This window comes from Lacerta agilis, chromosome 8 (assembly GCF_009819535.1).
Source record: "Lacerta agilis isolate rLacAgi1 chromosome 8, rLacAgi1.pri, whole genome shotgun sequence".
NCBI classification, from domain to species: domain Eukaryota; kingdom Metazoa; phylum Chordata; class Lepidosauria; order Squamata; family Lacertidae; genus Lacerta; species Lacerta agilis.
The window spans coordinates 17625060-17650574 of record NC_046319.1 but is presented as its reverse complement, the minus strand read 5'-3'; the positions used below and the strand labels follow the sequence as shown (position 1 = coordinate 17650574).

Sequence of the window (25515 nt, the reverse complement as noted above, 5' to 3'; positions counted from 1 at the left end):
ATGCCTCAGAAAAGTAACACAAAACAAAACAAAACAGGGCAGGCTGCAATCCTGATCCCACTTGACAAGAATCCTGGCATAGTTGGGAATGAAGTAATACTTCCTTCCCCCAGTTGCTCTCATGGAACATTTTTGTTATAAAATTCCCTCACTTTCACAAGCCGACACGTGGAGCCCTTTAGCCATTGAGAACTTGGCGCAAGAAGGAGCCCTCTGGGCTCATGCTGACACTGTCAAACCAGCATCGCTCCTTGCTTGGCCTGTAATCAACTGAAACTCTCCTTGCACCATCCACTCAGTGGCAAAACCAGCCCAGTGATGAGAAACAGGTATTTTCTCTCCGCCTACCTCCTGTTTCATTCCCCCCCCCCCAACCCAGGAATCTCTAAAAAAGGCAAATGGGTCCACAAATAGCTAAAAACGTTCTCTGGACCATACTATTCCATAGAGTAGGGATGGCCAGTCCTATAACACACACCCAGGAGTGGTATTCAGCTAAGTTTTCCTCAGACGAGACCTTTCGACTTAGGGTGATTTATTATATTTGTTAAGAGGGATTTTAAAACCAAGTTGGGAGGGGGGAGGAAGCAAGCACTTTGCACAGGGCTTTTTTTCGGCTGGAACGCACCGGAGTGCAGTTTTGGCACCTCTGAAGTGGGCACCATTGCTGGTCCCACCACACCAGGGAGGAAGAGAGGATGATGAGTTCCGGCACCTCCCCCCCCCCCCAAATAGCCCTGCATATGTACACAGTGACCCATTGTGTGTGTGTGTTTTCCATTCCCACCCCCCATGTGCACCAGCAGAACTCGCATAAGCGCCCCCCGGCCCCGTTCTGCTCTCTTCCAGGTGCAAAAGGACCTGCGCATCTGCAATTGCGCATCAATTGGACACTGCTAAGATGGTAGCTGCCTGTATATGATAATGATGATGATGATGATGATTAAAATTTGTGCACTGCCCTTCACCTGAAGATCACACCCATTCCCAACGGTGCTTCTGAATAGGAATATCGGTTGCTGGAAACCTCAGGAGAGGAGAGAGCTCTGGTGCTCAAGTCCTGCTTGCGGGTCTCCCATTGAAGTACCCAGCAGGCTCCTATTACATTAATGTCCATCCTGTGATTCTAAAAGAGGAGCCACAGCATTGCAATTTTAAAACCAGGGAGGCAGGAGACATGATGTAATAACAAGGCAGGTCTGCTCTCTGTGAACTTTTGCAAAACAATCTTGTGATCTGATCCTCCATGGAAAATTGTTTAGTTTTCGTCATCCAGTGACATAGTTATGAATGGTCAGCTTACGGATTTATTGCTTAATGATGCTGTGAGAACGTAGATGTTTTTCTTCTGAGAGAAGCAGGTGGGGGGGGGGAAATTGAACCGCATATTTTGAGTGCCTTTTGAAACCTCGCTGAATGTGGAAAGAGTCAGCCTTCTCTCTGCTCATCCGATGGGCATTCAGCTCTCGTTTCACTACTTCCTGGGAGTAATACGGGGTCTCGATGGCATTGGCTGGTTACTTTTCCAACCACCGGCCCTCCTCTAATGTAGATTTGCATCTGGAAATGTTGGACTGAAACATTTTTATGTTTGCCGATTATAAACATGAAAGCAAATAAACAGTTTCATTTTTTCTTCTTCTTCAATGACAATGTTTATTTTTTGACCATAAAAAAATGTTACTTGACAAAACCTTTAAAAAGCAAACCAACAAAACCGGACAAGTTAAAAAAACAGCAACATTCCCCCCCAAAATAGTTATTCTCTTATTTCTCCATCTTCTTCTTCTTCCACAACCCTTTATATAAAGGACATTCTTGCACCTTATCAGAACTTCATCAAGGTGTCCAGATAATGCACCATCAATATGTTCTTCTGTATTTGCAAGCTGCATGTTCATGTAGCCGTCGACGGAGACGAGGTAGCCTCTGTATTCCACCCCCCACTTCAGCTTCACCATCACTGGCTTCCCAGTCTGCCCGTTTAGGAAGGGCTTTGGATTGAGAGGCAGACTCATAGCAACCAGACCGACCTAAGGGCGGTTGCGGCAACAACAAAAATTACTCGCAGGCAGCACGTGTGCCCGCCAAAGCTCTAACAGTTTCATTTTTAAAAATAAATATTGAGGCGGTGTAAAACGTAGAAGAATAAAATCAGCAAAAGGCATCCATAAAAACATAATAGAAAATACTTTTTTTGTTAGAAGGAGCGTGTTTGTCATAACTTTCTTGTATTTCTATACCACCTTTTCCCTCCAAGGAGCTCGAGGTAGCATACATTGCTCTCTCCCCTCTCCATTTTATCGGCACAACAACCCTGTGAGGTAGGGTAGGCTGAGAGACAGTGAGTGTCCCAAGGCCACCCAGTTGGCTTCATGGCTGGGTGGAGGGATTTGAACTCTGGTCTCTCAGCTCCTAGTCTGACACTCCAACACATTGTTTCTTTTTTTAATAAAAGATTTATTGGTATTTCAACACATAACAAACAAAGAAAATACATACATACTACAAAAAATACATACAAACTACAAAATACAAAAAAGGAAACAAAAGAAACAAATACATACCTGACAACCCACCTACAACAGGAACACACCAATTTAATTATTATAATCTTATTTCTAGTCTTACTTGGGGGGCTTCCTCACGTCCTCTCTTCTGCGGTCAGTTCAATTTTACTGTAGTAACTTTGTAACTACTGTAACTCTTATTTTACAATTATTCCTAATCCTAATCTAACATCTTATCTCTATCAATTTATTCATAACCATAATACAAAACATAAAAAAATCACAATCTTAACTTCTTATTTACTATTTTAACCTAACATTGTACTGCTATCGCCTATAATGTCCACCGATTTCACCAACACAGTGTTTCTCAGACTTGGGCCCCCAGCTTATTTATTTATACATACCCCACCCATCTGGCTGGGTTTCCCCAGCCACTCTGGGCGGTTTCCAGCACTCACAAAACATAATCCCTGACCAGATGTCCTGCTAGCTAAGGATGATGGGAGTTGTACCAACAACAGCCAGGGAGCCCAAGTTTGAGAAATACTGCTCTAACTGTTGCACCACACTGTCTCGTAGTTGTTAATACTCATTAAAAGTGTTTGGTGCACTAAGCATACCCTATTTCCCTAAGCAGCCTTTGGTATCCAGCAGTCGGCCACACCGCCATATGCCAGTATCAGAATGATTGACCCACTTGCCAAATTGTGCTGAGGGTTCATTCCCTTCTGGGCAGCCTTAGATGGGGGGGGGGGGTTTGCATGGAAGTGGTGGGTGGGGCCAGAGGCAGAAGTTGGTTGGAGCAATGCATGTAAATTTACTTTTGTGCATTAGACTAGTTTCTACACCACACAGACTTATATACCCAGTCTCTCTCCTCCATCCAGACAAGCAAGAGACATGTTCAGAGTTCAAGGACACATCCCAGACAGACAGAAACACTCAAGGAGAATGCAAAGCAGGCCACTGAGGGGGTGTGGCTTGCAGACAGTTCCAAGGGCCAAATAGAGAGACCTGGGAGCCTCAATTCAGGGTTCCTTGCCCCTGCTCAGTTCCCTGTGCTTTGACTGCAGCAGACTTCCTCCTTGCTGTTGGTTGATGTGGGGCTCTGCCTCTTTTCCTTCAGGCTCATCCTGCTCACAGTGTTTCTGCTGCTGCTGTGTGGCATAGGCGCCAGCTGTGTCCGGTTTTGCTGCCGTAAGAAGAGGCCCCCGATTCAGACTTTTCCGCCTCATGCCCACGACCTCACCATCATCCCCATGGACCACGACAGCACCGCCCACAGTACCGTCACCTGTGAGTATTTGGCAATCCCAAATTTTGGGAGCCGTGGGGGGGGAAGTGGGGGAGAAATCTATCTTATCTTGCAGCTGGAAAACAGTGTGGAGATGGGTTGTTTTCATTCATTCATTCAATATGTACACTGGTGAGGGAAGAAAAGGTCCAAAAGCAGCCCACCAAGCCCTATCCTTTGGCACTATCCCTGGGCTGCAATCCTTGCAGGCCCTACTCTGCTGAGTGCTTTTGCCTGGTTGGAATGCGACTTTGCACAGCAGGAGGGTCGCCAAACCCACCCGTCAATCTTCTGACATCATCGAGTGATGTCAGCAGAGGTGGGCAGGGTTCAGTCCTGCTTGGTGATGGTTTGCCACAGCGTTCCTTGCAGAGAATCCGCAGGCAAAGCAGACCCCTTCAAGAGAGCAAGATTGACTTACTGCCCCACCCACCGATGAGCTGAGAGTTCGAATCTCCTTGGCTGCCACTTTGCCAGTGTGTTCCCTGTGGCAAATGCTGGTGAAGCGGACCTCTCGCCCCATGGGTCAACTTCAGTCACCTGACATGATCAGGGCTTTGGGCAGTTTGACAAATAAGTGGCCTCGCTCATCAGTCAAAGTTGACCTGTGTAGTGGGGAGATCAAAGCTCTGACCTGCTGGGCTGAAAAAGAATCTTCACCCCTGTTGCGAAGTATGTTTAGGTTATTTAGGCAAATAATAGTACTGCTCTATTCTGCTTTGGTCAAACCATACCTGGAGCACTGTGTCCAGTTCTGGGTTCTGGGCACCACAGTTTAAGAAGGATATCGACAAGTTGGAATGTGAGCAGAGGAGGGCAACCAAAATTATAGATGGTCTGGAAATCAAGCCTTAAGAGGAATGGTTGAGGGAGTTGGGTCTGTTTAGCCTGGAGAAGAGAAGACTGAGAAGCGATAGGATAGCCATCAAGTATCTGAAGGGTTGCCTCATGGAAGCCAGCTTGTTTTCTGCTGTGCCAGAGTGTTAGACCCGAACCAGTGAATTTAAATTACAAGAAAGGAGATTGTGACTAAACAGTAGGAGCTGTTTGACAGTGGAACGGACTCTCTTTCCTTTGAGGTTTTGAAGCAGAGGTTGAATGGCCATCTGTCAGGGATTCTTTAGCTGTTACTCCTGTATTGCATGGGGTGGAACTAGATGACCCTGGAGGGGGGCTCCCTTACAACTCTACAGTTCTTCGTGCACCACCTTTGCCCTAAAAGGTGTCCTAAAACACCTGAAATAAACCCTGCGAATGGTCCAGGGACATGCCTTCCCACCATCCCTTCTGTCGAACATTTGTTGGGCTGACCTCCTAAAATGAACACTTTCCTGTGTTTTCTCCTTGCAGCTTACAGCTCTCTGCAGTATCCTCAGAACCTCCCACTTCCCCTCCCCTTCAGAGAGGTGGATAGGAGTATGGCAAGCCCTCCGGCATACAGCCTCTATGCCATTGAAATGCCGCCATCTTACGATGAGGCCATCAAGATGGCCAAGCCCTGCACTGAGACTCCAGTTGTTGTCCAGAAACTGGACAGCTGCACCTTGGAACCAACAGACCCTGAGGAACGAAGTCAGCCACAGACGGCGCCGGAAGCGTCGTCAAACGACAACCCTGAGACGTCGTCAAACGACAACCCTGAGACGTCGTCAAACGACAACCCTGAGACGTCGTCAAACGACAACCCTGAGATGTCGTCAAACGACAACCCTGAGACATTGTCAAACGACAACCCTGAGACATTGTCAAACAACAATCCTGAGACGGTACAAGAAGGCCCTGGGGTTCCAGAAGCTTCCACAGAAGAGCAGCCACAACCGTAGCCCCCAGTGGGAAGAACTGTTGGGCATGAGAAACCTGACCTTGTATGTACTTCGTTAGCCTGGAGAGAGTCAGAAGAGACCTGTTACACGGAAGGAATGTCTGCTGCCGGTTGTTACAACTTTCCATTGACGTTTCAAGGGTACCGAAGGGAACGGCAGGTTAAAAATACCGCTCTCTGCATGCGAGGGTGAAAAACGATGCTCTGGACTTAACATGGCAGTGGGGAAGGGGGTGGAGGGGGAGAAGAGCTGCTCTTGAGAGGACACCATGTGACCAGGCAAGGGGAAATGGCCGCTGGTTGGGCTTCATCAGAGGCCTGTTCCCCTCGTGGTGAGGTGAAGAAACAAGGCAAAACCGAATATGGGTTCTTGCTGCCTTCTTCTGAGAAGATTGAACTATCCAGCAAATTGCTGAAGTACTGGGTTCGTTGCTATGTAACGGCAGACGACCTTTGACTCCGATGGTTGTTTTAATGCTCCATGTTTTATCTGTAGATAGAGGGGGGTGCCGGACAGGGGAAGGGGGGTGGGTGGGAAGTTTTGATAATACTGGGCTAATCTGAAAGGCCAAAACCCCTTTCCAAGCAACTATCCCTACCCGAATCCGAAGAGGTTTGTCCTGTTTTGTTCCAAAGATTCAATTCCCTCAGAAAAAGAAATGTCTGGTTTGAAATGTAAATATATACATATACCATAATGCTAATGCTTCCTGTGCATTTGGAAATAGTGAGTTGTTGGGGTGTGTGTGTTTTAATCAAGGGGGGGGGGTGTTTCTTAAGAAATACAGGCTGACAAATCGCCCTCTAAGGAATGCTTAGAAAACAAGAGAAGACCTGTTTGAGAGGATCTGTGACATCTCTTCATGTAACAAGTGGAAACACGTTTCACTAAGCCCTTTGAAGGAGGGATAGTCCCCGGTGTTTAGTTTTTGTTCAGTTGTTTTTGGTGCTAGTCTAGTCCATAGTAAATCCCTCCATTGACTTCACCTTTTGGGAGAGGTCTTTAGAGAAAAGGCGAGTTAAAGAGGCTACACGATAGCAGTTCATAAAATTATGCGGGGCGTATTAAACTCTGGAACTTGCTCCCACAGGAGGCAGTGATGCCTACCAATCCGAGTGGCTTTAAAAGAGGATTAGACAAATTCATTGAGAAGGTCAACGATGGCAGGTAGCCATGTTGGCTATGCTTTTTCTCCACTATCAGAGGCTGTATGCCTCTGAATAACAGTTGCTGGGAATTGCAATTGGACAGAGTGCTGATCCCCTCATGCCCTGCTTCCCACAGGATGCTGGGCTAAATGGGCCATTGACCTGATCCAGCTGGCTTGTCTTATTATGTCAGTGGTTTTCAACCTGTTTGCCATGGCACCCTAGGGTGCCTTGAATGATGGTCAGGGGTGCTGCGGGCAACACTGGCCTCTGTCGCTCTTTCCTTCCCTCCTTCCCTCTGATGCCCTCAGCCTCCCAAATGCTTACACAGCTGTTTGTTGCAGCAGCCCTGGCTACAAGCTCCCCGGGTGAATGATTCCTGGACAGGGGGTGCTGGTTGCCAGGAGCCGAGGCGGCTCAGAGACCAGGAGCGGTGGCGGCTTTGAGGACTCGCAGGTAGAGGGGAGGAGGCCGAGGGAACACTCCACAAGGGAGGGTTTTCGAAAAAGGGTGAGAGGCTGCCAGCTCGGCAGGCAAGGGGTGACGTAACTGGGCTCCTGAGCCCTACAGGGGTGCCACAGAAAGGATGCAGCTGGTCAAGGGAGCCGTGGACCCAAAAAGGTTCTTAATATTGTGCTAGCTTCATGGAGTGAAAGAGAGCTCCAGGGACTTCATTAGGGAGCATCTATCCCCTCAGTTTGTCTCCTGGGCTGACTGACATTTTGTGTAATTCATTCATAGAGGGGGGTTTCCCAAACTCAGTCATTCAGTCTGTTTCCATTAGTTCCAGTTGTTAGTAAGGTAAAGGGACCCCTGACCATTAGATCCAGTCGCGAACGACTCTGGAGTTGCAGCGCTCATCTCGCTTTACTGGCCGAGGGAGCCGGCGTACAGCTTCCGGGTCATGTGGCCAGCATGACTAAGCCACTTCTGGCAAACCAGAGCAGTGCACGGAAACGAGTGGTACCTATTTATCTACTTGCACTTCGTACTTTTGAACTGCTAGGTTGGCAGAAGCAGGAACCAAGCAATGGGAGCACAACCCATTGCTGGGATTCGAACCGCCGACCTTCTGATCGGCAAGCCCTAGGCTCTGTGGTTTAGACCACAGCGCTGCCTGTGTCCCTCCAGTTGTGAGTACCATTGCATATTTAGCTGAAGCAGCAGCACCCATGAGCGCAAGAAGCGGACAAGTATCTGCATCCCCAAGGAAGCTCAAAGCTTTGCAAGAGTCCAATTAAAACACAAACACACATGCATTTAAGCGGGTCTTCTCCCAAATAACCCAATGAGGAGGACTGAGCATGCTCGGTGTCCATGGAAGGCTGTAGTTGTCATTTCCAGAGGAGTCTGGTTGCTCGCCATTTGAAACAAAATGCTGGACAAGGTTTATTTTACATTAAACATGTAATGCTGTCCTAAAAAACATAACTGCATGGTAGTTTAGATGGAGCTATGGGCCCTTCCAGCAAGGCGGTTCTTAGGTTCACTTTTTTACGCAGACTCTTCATTGGCTTGCTATGCCTGTTCTAGCACGACACCATAAGTACCTCCCCAATGAAATAAACGGGCATGTGCACACCCTTGTACGTCCAGGTTCTAGCAGGTGCTAGATGGTGCCCGTGGAGACTGGTAGGGCGGGAGGGAAGGAGACCACCAGCAGGCTGGCTGAAAGGACAGTGACATTGATGGGGCAGTGCCCTAATGGACCGGCTCCATTGGTTGGAGGATCCTATGCCCAACACTATCCTATGTAGTCCCCCCCCCCGCCCCGCATTTCTCCCAAGCTCTTTCTGGCAGCCCATGGGTGTTTTAGCCATCAAATCGAAATGCTGTTCTAAGAATATCAGTAACCTTTCCGAGATCTTCTTGAGCCTTTCCTCCTATTCGAATCTTTCATTGTCCCTGGAGAGCTCTGGTTTCAAACCAGGGCCGCCGCTGGTACCTGATACTTTTCCTCCTTCCGAGGAGAGAAGGGGGATTTCCACTACCGTCAGCACATTGGGTAGGCTTTCGTAAACATAACACCTCCTGGTATTTTCCAGCGCTCGGGAAGTGCTGAAATTGCAACCATCTACCCGAGGGAGGCTGTTTCTCTTTTCAGCTCCCCAGACCGAAATGGATTTGCATTTCCCTCAGCAGGTGTGACCAAAAGTGACTTGGCTGTTGCGCGTGTGCCTATATCAACCTGCAAAGGAGAATCCAGTGTGTAAAAAAAGAACCTTTTAAAGGCATCTCTCCGTTACTGATGTTCAGGGTGTTCGTCATTCCTTATGGTGCCACAGTGCCGCCACTCATGCCCTAGAGAAGGAGGTCCTGGTATGCTTGAGGAATTCTTGAGATTTGCAGAAGTACAAATCAACATTTTTTGTGGGAGGTTCCCTAAAGAGAGGCACCCCCTGCTAAACAAAAACAAAAAAAAACCAGGTCAACAAGGTTTGATCATGTTCAATAGGCCTAGAATGCCGACTGACCTGGAAACGGGCAAGTAAATTGATTGGAAATGACAAATGGAGTATTGTGAGACGCCGTTGCTAGTTAGTTGGAACTGGACAAGAGCGTCTGACAATGCAACGTTGTCTTGCAGCTCCCCTTCCTTTCTGGTATTTCGGAGAGCCTGAAGTCCAAACTGCAGAGGAGATCCATGATTGCATCTCTCTTCATCTCATGTTTTTACACAGAAGCAGCTGCCAGCTCCAGCTAAAAGTTGGTTGGGAGACTTCTTAAGCTGTCTTGTAGACAGTTTCCTAGTCCAGTATTGCTTACTCTGACTGGCAGCAGTTCTGCGGGGTTGAAGCTGAGAGAGATCTTTCCTATAATCTGCTACATGTTCCTTTTAACTAGAGATTGTGGGTTGCATGCAGTTGCTCTACCAATTGGCTATTAATCCCTCCTATTTTTATTTCTCTCTGAAATGTAACAAGCTGCCATTACAGAGTCAGTCCATCTAGCTCTCTATTGCCTATACCTGGTGTAGGGGAACCTTTGGCCGCCTTGATGTTGCTTCACTACAATTCCCATCATCCCTGGCCATTGGCCATGCTCGCTGAGGGTAATGGGAATTGTAATTGAGCAGTATCTGAAGGGCCAAAGGTTCCCCAAACAAGCAATACCTCCCCACCCCCAGGATTTCAGAGATGGGTGTTTCCCAATGCTACCTGGAGATGCGCAGGATTGAACCTGGGGCTTTCTGTATGCAAAGCAGATGCAAATTTAGAGTTGCCAGATGGTTGTTTGCAGCTGGTTTATAACAAGATCAAGTAGATGGTTGCATCTGTGTTGGGGCCATCATGGAACAAGTGGCTCAGTTTGGAATTTTAATACCTTGGGCAGGACTGTTGAGGAGGGAGTTGGTGTGCACAGTGAGTCCTGATTTCAATTCCCACCATCTCCAGTTTTGTTTTTAACTGGTGGGGAGCTGCTGTTACCAGTCAGTGTAAACTAGGGATGTATCAACTTACGTTATCTAGATGGTGTTGGACTCTAGGTCCTGTCAGCCTGACCTGTAGTCAGAGATGACTGTGAATAATAAATATCTATATACCAACATAATGCTAAAATAGGCTTCTGAGCAGTTTCCATAGAAGAAACACTGGGTACACAGACTATAAAATATAAACGCCTGGAATTAAAATCTACAATAAAACAATTCAGGAATTAAAACAAGAGGACCAAGAGATCAAGGAGAGGCTTGTCTTTCAAAAGCAGGTGGAATTCCAGTACAGATAGACCTTATAGTCCAGCAACAATGGTGGAAGACTGTGTAAGATACCTACATAGGTGGAGACATTTAGCATTTCTAAACATTAAGTGATATAGATGGAATCAGGCCTCAGTTTGTCTCTTCCTCATAGCCAATCTCTCTACTTGCATACTGCACAAGTTGTCCCAGGAAGATGGGACATCCCGTTTCCTCACGTGAGGGCACGGCGGCCATTTTGGGTGCTGAGATCTTGCCAGAAACCCCCCCCCCAAAAAAAAACAGGGCAGGGGGGCTGCAATCTTGTGCGCACCATGTGACTTTTACAGGAACACGGTGAGGAAGATGTGCATTCCGGTTTGGGAACTCAAGATGTTGGTCATAAGATGAGCCTGCTGGATCAGGCCCAATGGCCCATCTAGTCCAGCATCCTGTTCTCACAGTGGTCAGCCAGATGCCTCTGGGAAAACCTGCAAGCGAGGCTCCAGCACTAGAGCATTCTCCCCTCCTGTATGGTTTCCAGCAACTGATATTCAGAAGCATTTCTGCCTCCAAATGTGGAGGTAGAGCAATAGCCATCATAGCTGGTAGCTGTTAATAACCATATCCCCTCAGAATTTGTCCAATCCTCTTAAGGCCGTCCAAGTTGTTGGCTACTGTGGGAGCAAGTTCCATAGCTTAACTATGTGCTGCGTAAGAAGTTGTTTTAAAAATCTGTCCTGCATCTTCCAGCATTTAACTGCATCTGTTCTTACAGGCCTGCATATCTTTCACTGATTCTACCCAAAAAGCCACACTTGGGGGGGGGGGGTAAAGAAAATGGAAACTGGTTTCATTGAAATTTTATTAATATGAATCTTAAACAAGGGCAATCTGTCCAGTTTCCAGCCCTCAATTGCCCAAGGCGATTTAACTTGAGCTGGGCACACACCATGTATTTCTAGCACATTGAAAGCACATTATTTCCCATGAAGATTCCTGAGAACTGTAGTTTACTCCTCACATAGCTACAAGTTCCAGCACGGTTAACTACAGTTCTCAGGATTCCTTGGGGGAAATAATGTGCTTTAAAAGTATTGTGAGTACACAGCCTTAAAGCTATGCTAAGTTTGTATGGGGTAGATGCCTGCTGGAGTTCCGGGGTCTTCTCTGAAGAATTCTGGGAATTGTAGCTGAAGGAGAATCCTCTGGTAAAGTGGCTTAGCCTGGCTCTTTGCAGAACGATTGAATCACACTTTTACACCTGTTTTAACTCTGTCATGTGGGGACTGGATTCCCTCACCCCTCTTTGCTTGCAATCTTCTTGCTGTAGGGATGTGGAGATCTGTACACCAATATTTTTTATTTTACCTACAGACATCGTGAGGCTTGCCCCTTTTGTCTATTTACATTGCAAGCAGGAAAGTCGCTTGGTGGGGGGGGGGGTGGACTCTGACATAAAGAATTAATTTCTTCCAGTGGGCCTTATTGGGTCAATTTAAATGATTCGCCGGTCATCATCGCCACAAACTCTAGAAGGGGAAAACAAACAGATATTAGGAAGAAGGTAGAATTGATCGTTTTTCTTCCTCCCTCCCCTTGCCCATTTCTTAACTTTCTGGTGTACTGTATTTTCAAACACATACAAGAGAAGTAAGCCCTGCTGAGCTCTGTGGGGCTTGTTTATTTATTTCATGCAATGTATTTATAGCACACTTCACCCAAGCTGTGAGCTGTAGGATACCAGGTTTCAAATCCCCACTCAGCCATGAAACTCACTGGGTGACCTTGGGTAAATCTCAACCTACCTCACAGGGTTGTGGTGAGAATGAAAAGGGGAGGAGGAGAACCTTGAGCTCCTTGGGAGATAAAAGTTGGTATATAAATGTAGTCCCAATGGTTGGTCCATTGGTCAACATCATCTGCACCTTTTCAAAGGCTTGCCTGAAAAGGTCTTCAGCCTGCTGGTGGACAGGTAGCTGGGAGGAGATAATCCCACAATCTGGGAGCAGCCACAGAAAAGGCTCACTCTATCATGTCACCACCAACTGTGCCTCTGATGTTAATGGGACCAAGACAGGTTGTTTGCCTGAGAATCTTAGCAGTTCATAAAGGGAGATACGATCTTTCTGGTAACCTGAGTCCAAGCCACTTATTAGCAAGCATGTTTAGGATTGCACTCGATAGGTACCATCCATTCTTTTCGCGTGGAGGACTGGGCTGGTAGGCATGACCATCAGCACCAGCCAGCCATTGTTCTGCCCTGTTTGAGGTAGGCCTGGGTGCTGTGTAGAGTCCTGCCGGTCAGGCCCTTAAGCTTAGCTCCCAGAGTTTGGCCATGTTCACTTTAAACAGCCATGGCTTCCCCCAAAAAAATTTTTTGGGAGCTGTCATTTGTTAAGCGTGCTGAAAATTGTTAGGAGACAAGCTCTATCCCCCTCAGAGAGTTACAATTCCCAGAATTCCCTGGAAAGAGGGATTGATTGCTAAAGCACTTGACTCTGTGAGGGGAAGAGGGGTGTTTGAATGGCTCTTGGCACCCTCCCAGATTTCTTTGGGAGAAGCAATGGCTACTTACAGTGCTTTGAATGTATGGTGTGAAGGGGGCCTGCTGCAAGTTTTCTCCAACAGTGCATGGTCCATATGGCCTGGGAAATCAGGTGACACTGCAGGGGCCAGTCAGCACCCTAAGAGAGATGTAAGACTTGCAGACCTCCTGACTTCCCTCTGCCTTGTTAGTGAGCCCTTCCTTCTGCCTCCTAAGCTCCAGGCGCTCAGACTGCAACCTACCTTCAAGGACCCTGCCTGAATTGCCAATCAATAGTTGTCACAGGAGCATGCCGGTAAGTAAATCACACAGTTTAAAGTCGGATTTGACTATTTATTAGCAAAAACACCATCTCTGCAGACTTGGTTTTGTGCTAGACTTAATGAGCAGAGTAGCTCATTCCCGGCGGTCTTACTCCATGAAAACCAGTTGATAAGTGTGAACGTCCCCGCCTTCTTGCAGCCGTCTAAGTCCCCTCCTCTCCAGGGCTTTTCCCAAGAAATCAGAGATTGTGCCTGGGTGTAACCAACCATTCCTCTGCCCTTTTCATACCTCTTCTAGGGGAGGGGAGTTTGTCGCAGCAGGAGGGGGAGACACCGTGACTGCACCAGCCTGACTCATTTCTGCCTCTTGCCCCCCCCCCCACCACTTTCCTGATTCAGCTTCTGCCTCTGATTCTGGACTTCTCTCTGCTATAGACTCTCCCTGCTCACTAAGCTCTGTTACCTCTTCAGCTCCCGATACCTCCTCTTCTTGGTCTTATTCCCCTTTTCCCTCTGACCTCTCATCATTGTCCAACCACCACTCCCCAGGCTCTCAGCCTTCTTCCCTTGTGGGATGGGGGGGGGTGCTCCTCAGCTGGTTCCTCCCCCCATTCCTCTGTTTCCAATCAGTCTGTGACAATAGTTTGCTTTTTTCTCTAGAGCATAGAAATCCGGAAATGGCAGCCAGGTGTGGCTGAATGGAGCCAGGTGCAGCCACTGACACATCACCCAAATAGAGGTCATCCACCAACAGTGAGCACCTGGACAGCATACCAAAGAGGACACATGGGGGACCCAGTCACAATCTTCCCTGCTACGGTGAGATGCATTGTGCATAGTAGTTATTGCAAAGTTTGCATCTCTACAGATGTGTATCTTATTCAAATATATGTCCTCTTCCTCTTTGGGAGTTATTGTATTCCTTCTCCTTTGGCAATGTGGAAATAGTGGCTGCCTCACACTACGCCTGGAGTGGGGAACATTTTTTCAGCCGGGGGGAGGGGACACATGACCTTCCAAGCAACCTTGTAGGGGGCTGCATGTTTGACACGGCCAGTCCTGAATGAATGGCCCAGAGATTTAAGGGTGTCAGACCCTAAGGATGGGCCCCGAGAACCCCAAGTCTCTGGGGTTACAGCCAGGGAGATTTTGGTCATATTAGTGAGACTTTCCGTGTGTTCAGGGTGCAGGCAAGCTGTATCCTTCACCTGGATGGGTCTTGCAGAGGCAGAAAGAGCACCCCTGCGTTTGCTGCTCTGAAGCAAACATGTACAGGGACATCCTTGGTTGGAGAGTGCATCTGAGCCAGACATTCTTGTCCATACATGATCTTGGGGGTGGGCAACATGCTCAGTTGGTCTTTGGGGGAAACTGTCTAAGGAACCTCCTGCTAGATAATACCATCTCTACGCCACTGTCTGCACCACCAAAAACCACAACCACGTTTCTGTATTAATCCAAGCATTGTTTTCAATTTATTTATTGCATTTATATCCTACATTTCCTTCCAAGGAGCTCAAGGTTGTATACATGGTTTCCCACCCCCACCCCTCATTTAATCCTCACAACAACCCTGTGAGGCAGGTTAGGCTGAGAGGCAGTGACTGGCCCCAAGGTCACCCAAATGGGGGTTTGAACCCCGGTCTCCCCCAGGTCCTATTCCAACGCTTTAACCGCTATACCACAACCTGTGGGATCAAACGATTGGGCAGCAACCACCGCACACCCTCCTGCAATGCAAGAATGGTCTTTAGATCCTTGCCACGTATTTTGTGAAAGCAAATTAAGGGACAGTTGCTGTAAGAGAGGGAAAAGCGGCACACGCTGCTATTTATCAAATATGGATATAGACTAATGTCAGAATGGTGCACTATACTGCCATCTGCTGGAAGGTCTGCAGAACTGCGATGGTGCTTCCTAGGTTTATCTGTGTTTGAAGTCAAACATCCTGCTAGGAAATTGGTTAGGAAATTGAGTTCAGGATGTGTGCAAAATAATGGCGGGGACGGTAGAGTCACATGGTGGTATCTCAGAGGGTGTAGCCAAATACCTGTTGTACTCTGTGAACTCTACAGACCAAGGTGTGCAGTGGGGGCGGCGGCGGCGGTTTTTGCTGTTGCTTTATGTCCCATTGAACTCAATGGGCATTACTTCTGAGTACGCATGTACAGTATTGCACAGTGTGTGCACACAAAATGTATAAGAACTGTGGGTTTGCTGAATTAAGGTTGAGCAGTCTTGAACTATTGACTCAGCTATGGAGGGGCTATGGGATGTTCATTAAAACTCCAAAATTCTTAAAGAGAAAAATAAAAATGCAATCCACAAAGCCCAGGTCAAGTAAGACCATGTTGCATTGGTGATATAAGAGATTTAGAAGGAGGAGGAGGCAGAACTGTGGAAGTCTTGCCAGTCATTAGATTGCGTGTACTTATTTCATTAATGCAGTATTTTGAACAAAGAGATATGGGTGCTGATGTGGCTCAGTTGGTTAGAGCATGGTGCTGATAACGTGAAGGTTGCAGGTTTGATCCCCATGTGCGACAGCTGCAGATTCTTGCGTTGCAGGGGGGTTGGGCTAGATCAGGCACCCCCAAACTTGGCCCTCCAGATGTTTTGGGACTACAACTCCCATCATCCCTAGCTAACAGGACCAGTGGTCAGGGATGATGGGAATTGTAGTCCCAAAACATCTGGAGGGCCAAGTTTGGGGGTGCCTGATCTAGCCCAACCCCCCTGCAATGCAGGCCTAGATGATCCTCAGGGTCCCTTCCAACTCTACAGTTCTATGATTCTATGAATGATTCTATATGGCTGACTGTACCTATGAGATGTTCCTCCCTTCAAACTCCCCGTGCATTTCTGATACCTTCGTAGTCAATGGTCCCATCCCCGTCTTTGTCAGCTTCTTTCATCATGAATTCTGCTTCCTGTTCGCTCAGTGGCTCCCCGGCGTTCATCAGCACGTACCTAAAGGGCAGAGGCCACGGTAAGGCGTGGTTGTGCACTATCTGGTATGCTTTACCTTCACTTTACATTCACTATCTGGTTCTGCTTTACCTTCACTCACAAAGAGCTATAGATCCGTTCGATTCATACAGCGCAAATTTAATCCATGGAACTCACTCCCACAAGAGGCAGTGATAGCCACCAACATGACAACCATCACAGATGTCATCTTGGATGAGCGGAACTGGATTGCTGCTGGGTGGCTTGAAAAGAGGACTGGACAAATTCATGGAAGAGAATGCTGTGGGGCATTTCTACAATTCCTACGAATCTGGGAATTCCGCTCTTAACTCTTCATCCTGGTTTCTTCAAGGTAAATGCCCATCAAAACCAGAACAATGGCTATGTTCTTCCTCCAATTCCTGGAAATGGCAGGTGCACAGAATGCCATTGTGCTCAGGTCCTGCTCAGGACTAGATGGGCTGCTGGACTGATCCAACAAACTCATCTCATGTTCTTATGCATTTTCCTGGTATGTACAGAATGGAGGCTGGGCTCACATACATACCCTACGTTTAAAGCGCACAGCTTCCCCACCAAAACAACCACAACCACGTGGGAACTGTAGTTTACCCTTCACAGAGCTACAACTCCCAGCACCCTTAAACTACCATCCCCAGGATTCTCTGGGCCAAAGCCATGTGCTTTAAATGGTATGTATGTGAGTAGCAAACTTGGGTGGGAGACTTGGCAATGCCCGGCCTCCTTTGCCCTGTCTTCGGCTCACTTACTTCAAGGTGTTCCAGTCAATGTAGCCTTTGTGCTCCTTATCAAAGACCTTGAAAGCTGCTCTTAGCTCTTCATCCTGGTTTTTTGACTTTTCGTGGTAAATCCCCATCAAAACCAGGAACCCATCACAGTTGAAGGTGCCTTTGTCTAGGGGAAGAAAAGGAAGGAAGGACTTCTGGAATCCATTAATGCATTCCTATAAGCCGGTTCTTTTTCAACCCAAGGGTCGAAAACATTCCCTTCTGGACAGCTGTCTGAGGGACACATGTCAGTTGTGGTCAGGACCAGGGGCAATGGATGCAAAACAGTAGCTGCAGATTTTACTTTTGCTGTGCTTATGCAAAAGTAACTCTCACTTGTGATTTTAGGCTCTGGACATTTTAGATTTTGCTGCACTTTGGGATGCTTTCTGCTCATCCTTTTCACGTAGAGCCACAGGCATTTGTACCAGGCCTGTGCAGAGCTTGTCTGAGGCCTGGGGCAGGAGTCTTGATCTTGGCATGAGAGTGTAAGACTGGCAAGCCCCTAGTGGGGGGCCCTTGCCAGCTTAGCCCTCCAAGGTCCGGGGCAAGTGTACCCGGCTGCCTCCTCCCTCTGCCTGGTCTGCCACACAGTCCTGCCTTGAGGGTACCACTATAAATAGGCTCCTTTTACTGGGATGAAGGGTTGGGAATTGCAAACTAATGTGTGTGGGCAGGGGAAGAGAAAAATAGAATGTATGTGTAACACACACACGAGAGAGAGAGAGAGAGAGAGAGAGAGAGAGAGAGAGAGAGAGAGAGATGCTACTGCCCCTGTTTGCTCCACTCGCCAAGCTCTTTGCCTTTCCCACACACCTGACCAACCCCCAACCCCACTTTGCACCATACCCTCACCTATTCCCCCCCCCATAACTGGCACCAAGCTCCTCCCCCTTTTAAAGGAGGAGGTGCTTCACAGAGTGGCCTGCTAAGCCGCTGTGTGAAGCACCTTTCCCACTTCCGTTAAACCTCACCACAAGCATGTTTACCAGAAGTGGGGGGTGTTTCAGAGTGGCTCTCCCCCTCTGTTAAACGACTTGGCTGGGCCAGCCTGCCGTTCCTCATGCTGCAGTTGGAGTCGTTGCCTATCAGCAGCTATGCAGACTGCGGAGCGTGTATCGCAAGATATAACAGAGCTCCCTTATGCTGAGTCAGGCCATTGGTTCATTAAGCTCACCATTGTTGATGCTGACTGGCAGCACGGCAGGGTTGTCTCTCCCTGCCCTACCGCGGGAGACACCAGGAATTGGACTTGGGGGCCCTTTGGCATGCAGAGCAGATGCTCTACCCCTGAGCTGTCGCCCTTCCCAGATAGATTGATAAACACAAACTCTCTCTCATCCCACAGCCCTTCCTTTAATTGCAGCACTATTAGGTTTGGGGGCCAGAATTCTTTCTGAAAAGCCAGGCCAGATGGAGAATCCTTACTGTCTTTGTCCACATCCTTTGCCATCGTTACCAGCTCTCTCTTGGTGGGGTTGATGCCAATCAGGCTCATGAGCCTCTCCAGCTCATCCGTTTTCACCAAGCCGTTCCCCTCTTCGTCAAACATCTCAAAGATGCCCTTGTACTCGGTGATCTGCTCCGGTGTCAGGGTGGTCGACTGCAGGTGAAGAGAGGCATTAAGAGACTGGTGCCCGGGTGACAAAACGATGCCATGGGTAGTGTTCCTGTTCAGGGCCCCCCTGCCAACCTCCTTTCCCATGGTACTCTGTTCCATTCCGTCCAGGGATCTGTGCTGCCCTATCCCTGCCAGCCAGCCAGGATTCCATGCCCACAGAGCATGTTCATGTCTTGTTTGCCTGTTTCAGGAGAGTTGCCCCCATAGGGTTGTCCCCTTTTGTACTTTTGCAAACCTTGACACACACACACACACACACACACACACACACAGCAAGACTGTGGCATTTGCTCCCCCCCCCAAAAAAAGAAAAGGTTGCCTGAGACTGAAAATATTTCCTCACTTCTTCCCTATGCAAATAAATATCACTGTACTTTCTGTAACACAGGAATGGGCCTTTTCTGTGGTGGCTCCCCGTTTGTGGAATGCTCTCCCCAGGGACGCCCGCATGACACCATCATTATCATCATATTATAAAATCAGGCAAAAACTTTCCTCTATAACCTGGCCTCTGGCCTTTAGCTATCTGTGACTTTTTAGAAGTGGGTGGGATGTTTTTAATATATATACATTTTCTCCTCCGTTCTAATGTATGTGGGGGTTTTTAGGTGGTTGTTTTTTGTTTTTGTTTTTGTATATTAGTTGGCTTTGGGTGGCCCTGAGCAAATTAAACCAACTAACAAGTTTAATAAATAGTAGCAGAAGTAATAATAATAATAACAACTCCATTTCCCTTTGTTCTCACCATGGACAAACCATCAGTAGCCCTCCACCATGTGTGATCTGAGGAAGTGGCCATATTCCTCAGTGGTTTGTGCCAAAATTGAACTCGCCAGTCTTTTCTTAATTTGCCACAAGACTATTTTGTTTTTAAGACCTGGGCACAGCTGTTCACCCAGCCATGAAATTCAACAGATGTTAGCATCTCAGTTTAGCCAACCTCACTGGGTTGTTGTAAAGAGGAAAACACACCATTGCTTCTGGGAGGAAGAAGAGAGGAGAAAGCTTGCCGCCTGTTTTCAGAGTAATTTTGAGCTCAAACTAGGAGCAAGCACCAGAGGGCAGTGTTGTGTAGCTCAGGATCCTGAGCGCTATTCAATCCACCCAAGAATGATTTTATTACCAGCAAAGCATTTTCGAGCAAGGGGTGGTTGGAGGCATTTCCAATTTATAACTGCAAATTTATTTACTTATCTAGTCTAATGAAAGCCTTGTACCAATTTAATTTGACCTTTGCTGGAATACGTCTTACTTTTGGCCATAGTTGTTGCCAGGGGTGTGGGAGATAAAATAATAGAATTCTAGAGTTGGAAGGGGATCCCAAGGGTCCTCTAGTCCAACCCTCTGCAATATATATGATCAAGGTTTGTTTACCATCCCCTTCAGCACAACGTCTAGGGCATTTTACAAAAATAGAGGCAGAAATGAAATATAACAAAAAAATTAAAAGAAAATGTTTTTAAAGGGCATGGGGGCATTTATGGGAGAATAAACATGTCTGCCTAGGGGTGGAAGAAGAATCAGGTTGATGCCAGGTGGGCCTCTTGGGGAAGGAAATTCCACAAACACTCTGCCATCTTTTTCTCTCTGGTCTTGCATCACCTGGAGGAGAGTCTCTGAAGTTTTTCTCCCTCACTCCTAACACTAGAACTGAGAGCCGTCCAGTAAAGCAGTATTTTGGAAGATTCAAGTGCAGGCCAAGGAAACTGATTTCTTCACCCTGCACACATAGGTAAACTAGGAAATTCGCTCCCCCAAGAGGCCATGACAGTCACCAATTTGAATGGCTTCGGAAGAGGGTTAGGCTAACGGTGGCTGCTAGCCACATGGGCTGTGTACATACTAAGCCTTTAAAGCACATTCAGAGCACGTGCTTTCATAGAATCATAGAGTTGGAAGGGACCCAGAGGATCATCAAGTCCAACCCCCCCCCCTGCAATGCAGGAATATGCCGTTGTCCCTTACGGGGATGGAACCTGCGACCTTGGTGTTAGCAGCACCATGCTCTAACCAACTGATCTAGAATCCAAGGGCATCATTCTTTCCCTCAAAGAATTCTGGGCACTGTAGTTTGTTAAGGGGGTTGCTGGGAAATTGCGACTCTCAGAGGGCTGAACTTACAATGCCCAGAATTCTTTGGAGGACAGAATGTGTTTCGAATGTGCTTTAAAGTTATAGTGAATATACAGGCTGTGTTCTGCCTCTGCTGTCGGAGGCAGGATGCCTCCATATACCAGATGCTGTGGTGAACAAGTGGGGAGAGTGTGCCGGTGAAATAAATATATGTTTGTAAGAGAGGTGGGGGCAAGGAAGAGCAAGAGGAATGGGGGTCAGTGGTGGGTTAGTCATTAACTGCAAAGAGTGGTGATTCTGACCCAGATTAGACTTATTGCAATTAATGGGCAGGACTAATTAAGGTCCATTAATTTCAGCAGGTCTATTCTGAGTAGGACTAATGATGCCTACAACCCACTACAACCCACTTTTTAAAACTAGGGTCAGGATTGTGTCCTTTAACACTCCTCTCCCCACTTCCCTGTAGAAAAAAATATATATCAGGGTATCGCTGCTCCTGCTGATTTCAGCTCCCAGGTGGAAGGAGACTGTGAACCCCTGGCATCCCATGAATGAGTTTTTTTTTATTTCATTGAAGACTGAGAAAACAGAAACTGTTTGGGAAGGGGAAACGCTGAAGGTAATTGTTGCTACAGTAACACATTATCTGTGTGGTTTGCAACAATTATAATAAATATGATTGATTGTTCTTTAGAGAAAGGTGCTTGGGATATCAGATCCCTGCTTGAGAAAGCACTAGGTTTATTAAAAAGAAATCCAGGCAGATATTAGTAATAATAGACATGCTCTTTCATTGATATCAAGGGGACTTAGAAGTTCTGAACTTTGATTGGACTTTCCCCACTAACTGTGGTCACCCAATGCTTTGAAAGCACTGCTGGCAAAAATAAGGAGTTTAAATGAGGGTGGGCCTTTTTGTGGTTGTTTTGTTTGTTTCTTTGCTGCATCAGATTTTTAAAAACCTATTTAGTCCTACATTTGGGAGATTTGCCTATAAAAGCAAATAATCAAAAGCTAGATAACCTCCTCTGAGAAGCTCAGGTTTTCTGGTGATGGTATCTAGAGGTCTACCACAGAGGTTCCATTTAGCAGAGGCCATCAAATAGAGATTGAGAAATCTTTTCCGTGAACTTGGTTAACACTTGTTCTATCTAAAGGCATTAAAGGAAGGGGTCCTGTTCAACCCTCTAAAGATCTTTTGCTAACCTTCCTAAACGTAATGCAAAGTCCACTACTTTGGATGAACCCAAGTTGTGGGAAAGGCAGAGGGAAAATGTCCCTCTATCCCCATTTCACTTGTTCAGTGCAACAGGAAACCTCCAGTTAAGAACAGAAGCTACCTTATACTGTCAGAACATTCTATCCATTTAGCTCAGTATTGCCTACCCTGGCAAGCAGCAGCTCTTCAGGATTTCAGGCAGGGAGTCTCTCCCAGTTCTACCTGGAGACACCAGGGGTTGAACCTGAGACCTTTTGCATGCCATGCAGATGCTCTACCACTGATGCTCTACCCACATAGGAAGCTGCCTTAAGCTGAATCAGACCATTGGTCCATCTAACTCTGTACTGTCCGCACTGACTGGCAGCATCTCTCCAGGTTGTTAGTCAGAGGACATTCCCAGCCCTATCTGAAGAGGCTGGGAATTGAACCAGCATGCAGAGCAGGTGCTCTAACCACTGAGCCACAAACGCTCCCCAGTTCTGAAAGCGTAATTCAAGTTAATTCAAAGTTGCAGCAATTCAAGGTAAAAGGAGACTCACCATTTTCTTGGTGTTTTCGAACTGCTTTGAGAAGATGAGTTTGCCGGTGGAGGAATTGAGCACGAGGACAGGGCATGAAGTCACTCCCTTTTACAGCTAGAGAAAAAGTGCTCAGCACTCAGGACCCAGGGGGATGAGCCTCTTGGCAACCTTTTATGGAAGTAAAGGTGGAGGGAGCCCTATTTCTGGAGGGATCTTCCTTCTCAACAGCACCTGCTGCTGCGTCCCAGAGGCCCCCTGGCTACAAGGCAACTTCTATGGCTATTTTGTGTGGTCACAATGACGAGAAAGAAAAGCCCATTTTGTTCATTCAAAAATGTCTCCCCTGCTTTCCATTCTCTCTCTCTGAGTTGTTTGTAAAAGCATTTATATGAATAATAAGGCAGAGGCCAGGGGTGTTTGGTTTTTGTTTTAACAAAGAGTGGTGGAGGTGAAAGGACTGCAACAGTTCTCTGCTCCCAAGGAGCTTACAAATGTAAATTGGGCAGGAGGAATAAGACTCAGGACAGTGGGACAGACTCCTACGAGGGGCAGTGGACTCTCTTTCCTTGAAGGATTTTAAGCAGAGGTTGGATGGCCATCTCTCATGGATGCTAGTTGAGATTCCTGCATCGCAGGGGGTTGGACTAGATGACTCTCGGGGTCCCTTCTAGCTCTACAGTTCAATGATTTTATGCTATACTGTGTTCAAAAATCATTCCCCAACCCTTCAAATATGAGCTGTGTTTTGGATTGTGATGTTAAGCTGCAATCCTCAGCGTGTTTACCTGGAAGTAAGCTCCACTGGACTCAATGGGAGTTAACATCTGAGCAGACGTCTCCAGGATTGCATTATTTGCTTCATAAAGTATGCCCCCCCCCACGACCTTCTGGCGACATGGAAATAAGTGAGTGGAAGCACTCTCGCTGGGCTCTTTTTAGGACAAAGAGGGTTTTTAAAAACAAAACAAAAAAAAAACAAAAAAAATACCCATACATTTCAAAGAATTGAGCAAGAAAATAGCTACAGCTGCAGGGGAATGAGAAAGAGAGCAAAAATAGATCCTTTCCTTCCAATTTGTAATTATTTCCCTTCTGGACTTTTTTCACCAAAGTACATTTCAGCATTAAGCACTTTGCTCCTGATTGCAAAGTTTTATCTGGTGCGGTCACTTTGGAAAAACAGAACAAAACGTATCTTAGCAGTAAGGCAAGGGTGGGAAACCTTAGGCCTTGTGACTGTCCCCAGACAACTAACCCTCCTCCACATCCTCCTCGCATGTTTTTGCCTGGCTGGAATGTGTCCTTGAACTCTGATCATGTCTCTTGCTTGCCTGGAAGAAGGACAGAGAGAGGGTTGTGAGAGTGTGCGCAGGAACCAGCCTACCATACCAAAGTAAAATTCACATACGTTACTCCGCCAACTTTTGCCTCTGGACCTGAGCATCTAGGGCCACGTGGCTCTTGGAAGGTTGCCCACAAGGGAACATGGTCCTAGAGCTGAAAAAGCTCCCCCACTATTGCTATAAATGATTGCTTACAAGCCCAAGGTGCAGGCAGCGAAGCAGTGTAGAACAAAGCATGCAAGTCCTGTCCAGGAAAGGTTCGTAGTCAAAGTCTAATGAATGAATATTGAGAAAGGGGGGGAAAGGGCAGAGCTAATCTCCCCTTATATGGGGCCAATGGCCTGGTCCAGTTGTGATGTACCTATTGCAGCCTCTAGTTGTGTGTTTCTGGCAGCAGCAGCGGTTTTCCAAGATGGGGTGCTCCTCCGATGGGGTTCTCCGCAGTGGTTGCTGGCGTGGTTGGAATAGGGCAGGGTAAGGTGTGTGAGAACGTCGCACATAGTGGTTCCTGGAGTGCCAGGTTGTGTACAACGATCACCAAACTCCATTTGTATGTGATAACAACACAGAGATCAATTGCATATTCTTTAAGGTGCGTTGAAAAACTGGTTGGACTCTGAGGAATCCCTTTCTCTTGGTGCAATTCCCCCCACCCACCCACCCCATCTGTCTCCCGACCCCCCTTTTTCCTCCCTCCAAGCGAAGTGTCCAGCCTCTGCTGGCACTCTTAATGAGTTATGCCCCTGGCGGCATTTCCCGTAAGGGAGCAGATAGCAGCTCTGATTAGTCAGAACAGAGCCTAGCTTGATTGCCAGAGCACGTTAGAGAGTAATTGTACAAATGTGCCATAACATCTCTAATGCGGAGATTAAGAGAACAGTTTGGAGAGCAGAAGGCTGTGAAGTAGCAGCGGCAGAGAAGGAGGGCAGAACTGCCGTAGAAATCGGGGCGCTGGAAGAGTGGTTGGTATGAGATATCAGCATTTAGCAATGCCAAGTATTCCTAGATCCAGGAGAACATTTACAATAGCTTGCATCAATGTGTATGTTTATTATTATACCATATGCATCCCATTTTTTATTCCAAGGTGGCATACACACTTCTCCCTCTCTCCATTTTATCCTCACAACAACCCCGTGAGGCTAATTCTTGTTTGGTCTCCACCCTCTGCCCTGCTGAGTTCTACAACACTGAGCCTGAGGAAGGTGTCAGCCAGGGCCACCCCTTGGACAGCTTGCAAGAAAGAAGGCAGGCAGGTGGGAGCTGGCTCAGGGCTGGCGCCAATGCCCCCTTCGCCCTATTCTGAAGCCATCCAAGTTGGTGGCCATCACAGCCTCTCGTGGGTGTGTGGATTCAGAGTTTAACTATATGCTGTCCCTGTATCTATCTTGAATCGTCCAACATTCTGCTTTGCTGGATGACCCTGATTTCTAGTCCCTCCACAGCTTGCATAATCCTGCACACCTCTGCCATGTCCCCTCTTCCCTGCCACAACTTTAAGCATGCCCTCTGGCTTTGTGTGTGTTTGTTTGTGTGTGTGTTGATTGCCCTACATTTGTTGCAGAACCCAATGGGGGAAAGCGTATTTCTTGCAAGGAAATAGGATGATACGGTTGCAAGCAGAGCACCTGTTGTTGTCCCTAAAGGCTTTAATCAGCACCACCAGCACCATGCCAGGTGGACAGCAGTCCCAAGAGCAAAGGCTC

At 47.3% G+C, this 25515-nt stretch overlaps 3 protein-coding genes across 3 annotated transcripts in view; 1 reads left to right on the top strand and 2 right to left on the bottom strand.

The window, feature by feature from the left end:
- Nucleotides 1–6155, top strand: part of TMEM52 (transmembrane protein 52) — a 28322-nt gene extending 22167 nt beyond the window's left edge. The window contains exons 6-7 of the mRNA XM_033156935.1: nucleotides 3640–3809; nucleotides 5158–6155. Coding sequence (XP_033012826.1) covers nucleotides 3640–3809; nucleotides 5158–5630 — 643 coding nt within the window. The 3' untranslated portion in view covers nucleotides 5631–6155. The remainder of the gene's footprint in view (nucleotides 1–3639; nucleotides 3810–5157) is intronic.
- LOC117050647 (small nuclear ribonucleoprotein F-like) lies at nucleotides 1760–2093 on the bottom strand. Its single transcript, XM_033156376.1, is given in 2 exon segments — nucleotides 1760–1793; nucleotides 1795–2093. Coding segments are annotated over 2 exon segments (258 nt in total). The 5' UTR covers nucleotides 2019–2093.
- A 5744-nt stretch (nucleotides 6156–11899) lies between the features above and the next one.
- On the bottom strand, nucleotides 11900–22609 carry CALML6 (calmodulin like 6). The gene is made up of 5 exons (XM_033156374.1): nucleotides 22485–22609; nucleotides 18455–18629; nucleotides 17009–17153; nucleotides 16138–16238; nucleotides 11900–11989 (listed from the first exon to the last, which is right to left on the bottom strand). Exons 1-5 carry the CDS (start codon nucleotides 22485–22487, stop codon nucleotides 11943–11945), a joined length of 471 nt encoding a protein of 156 aa, XP_033012265.1. The 5' UTR covers nucleotides 22488–22609; the 3' UTR covers nucleotides 11900–11942.
- Nucleotides 22610–25515: the final 2906 nt, after the last annotated feature.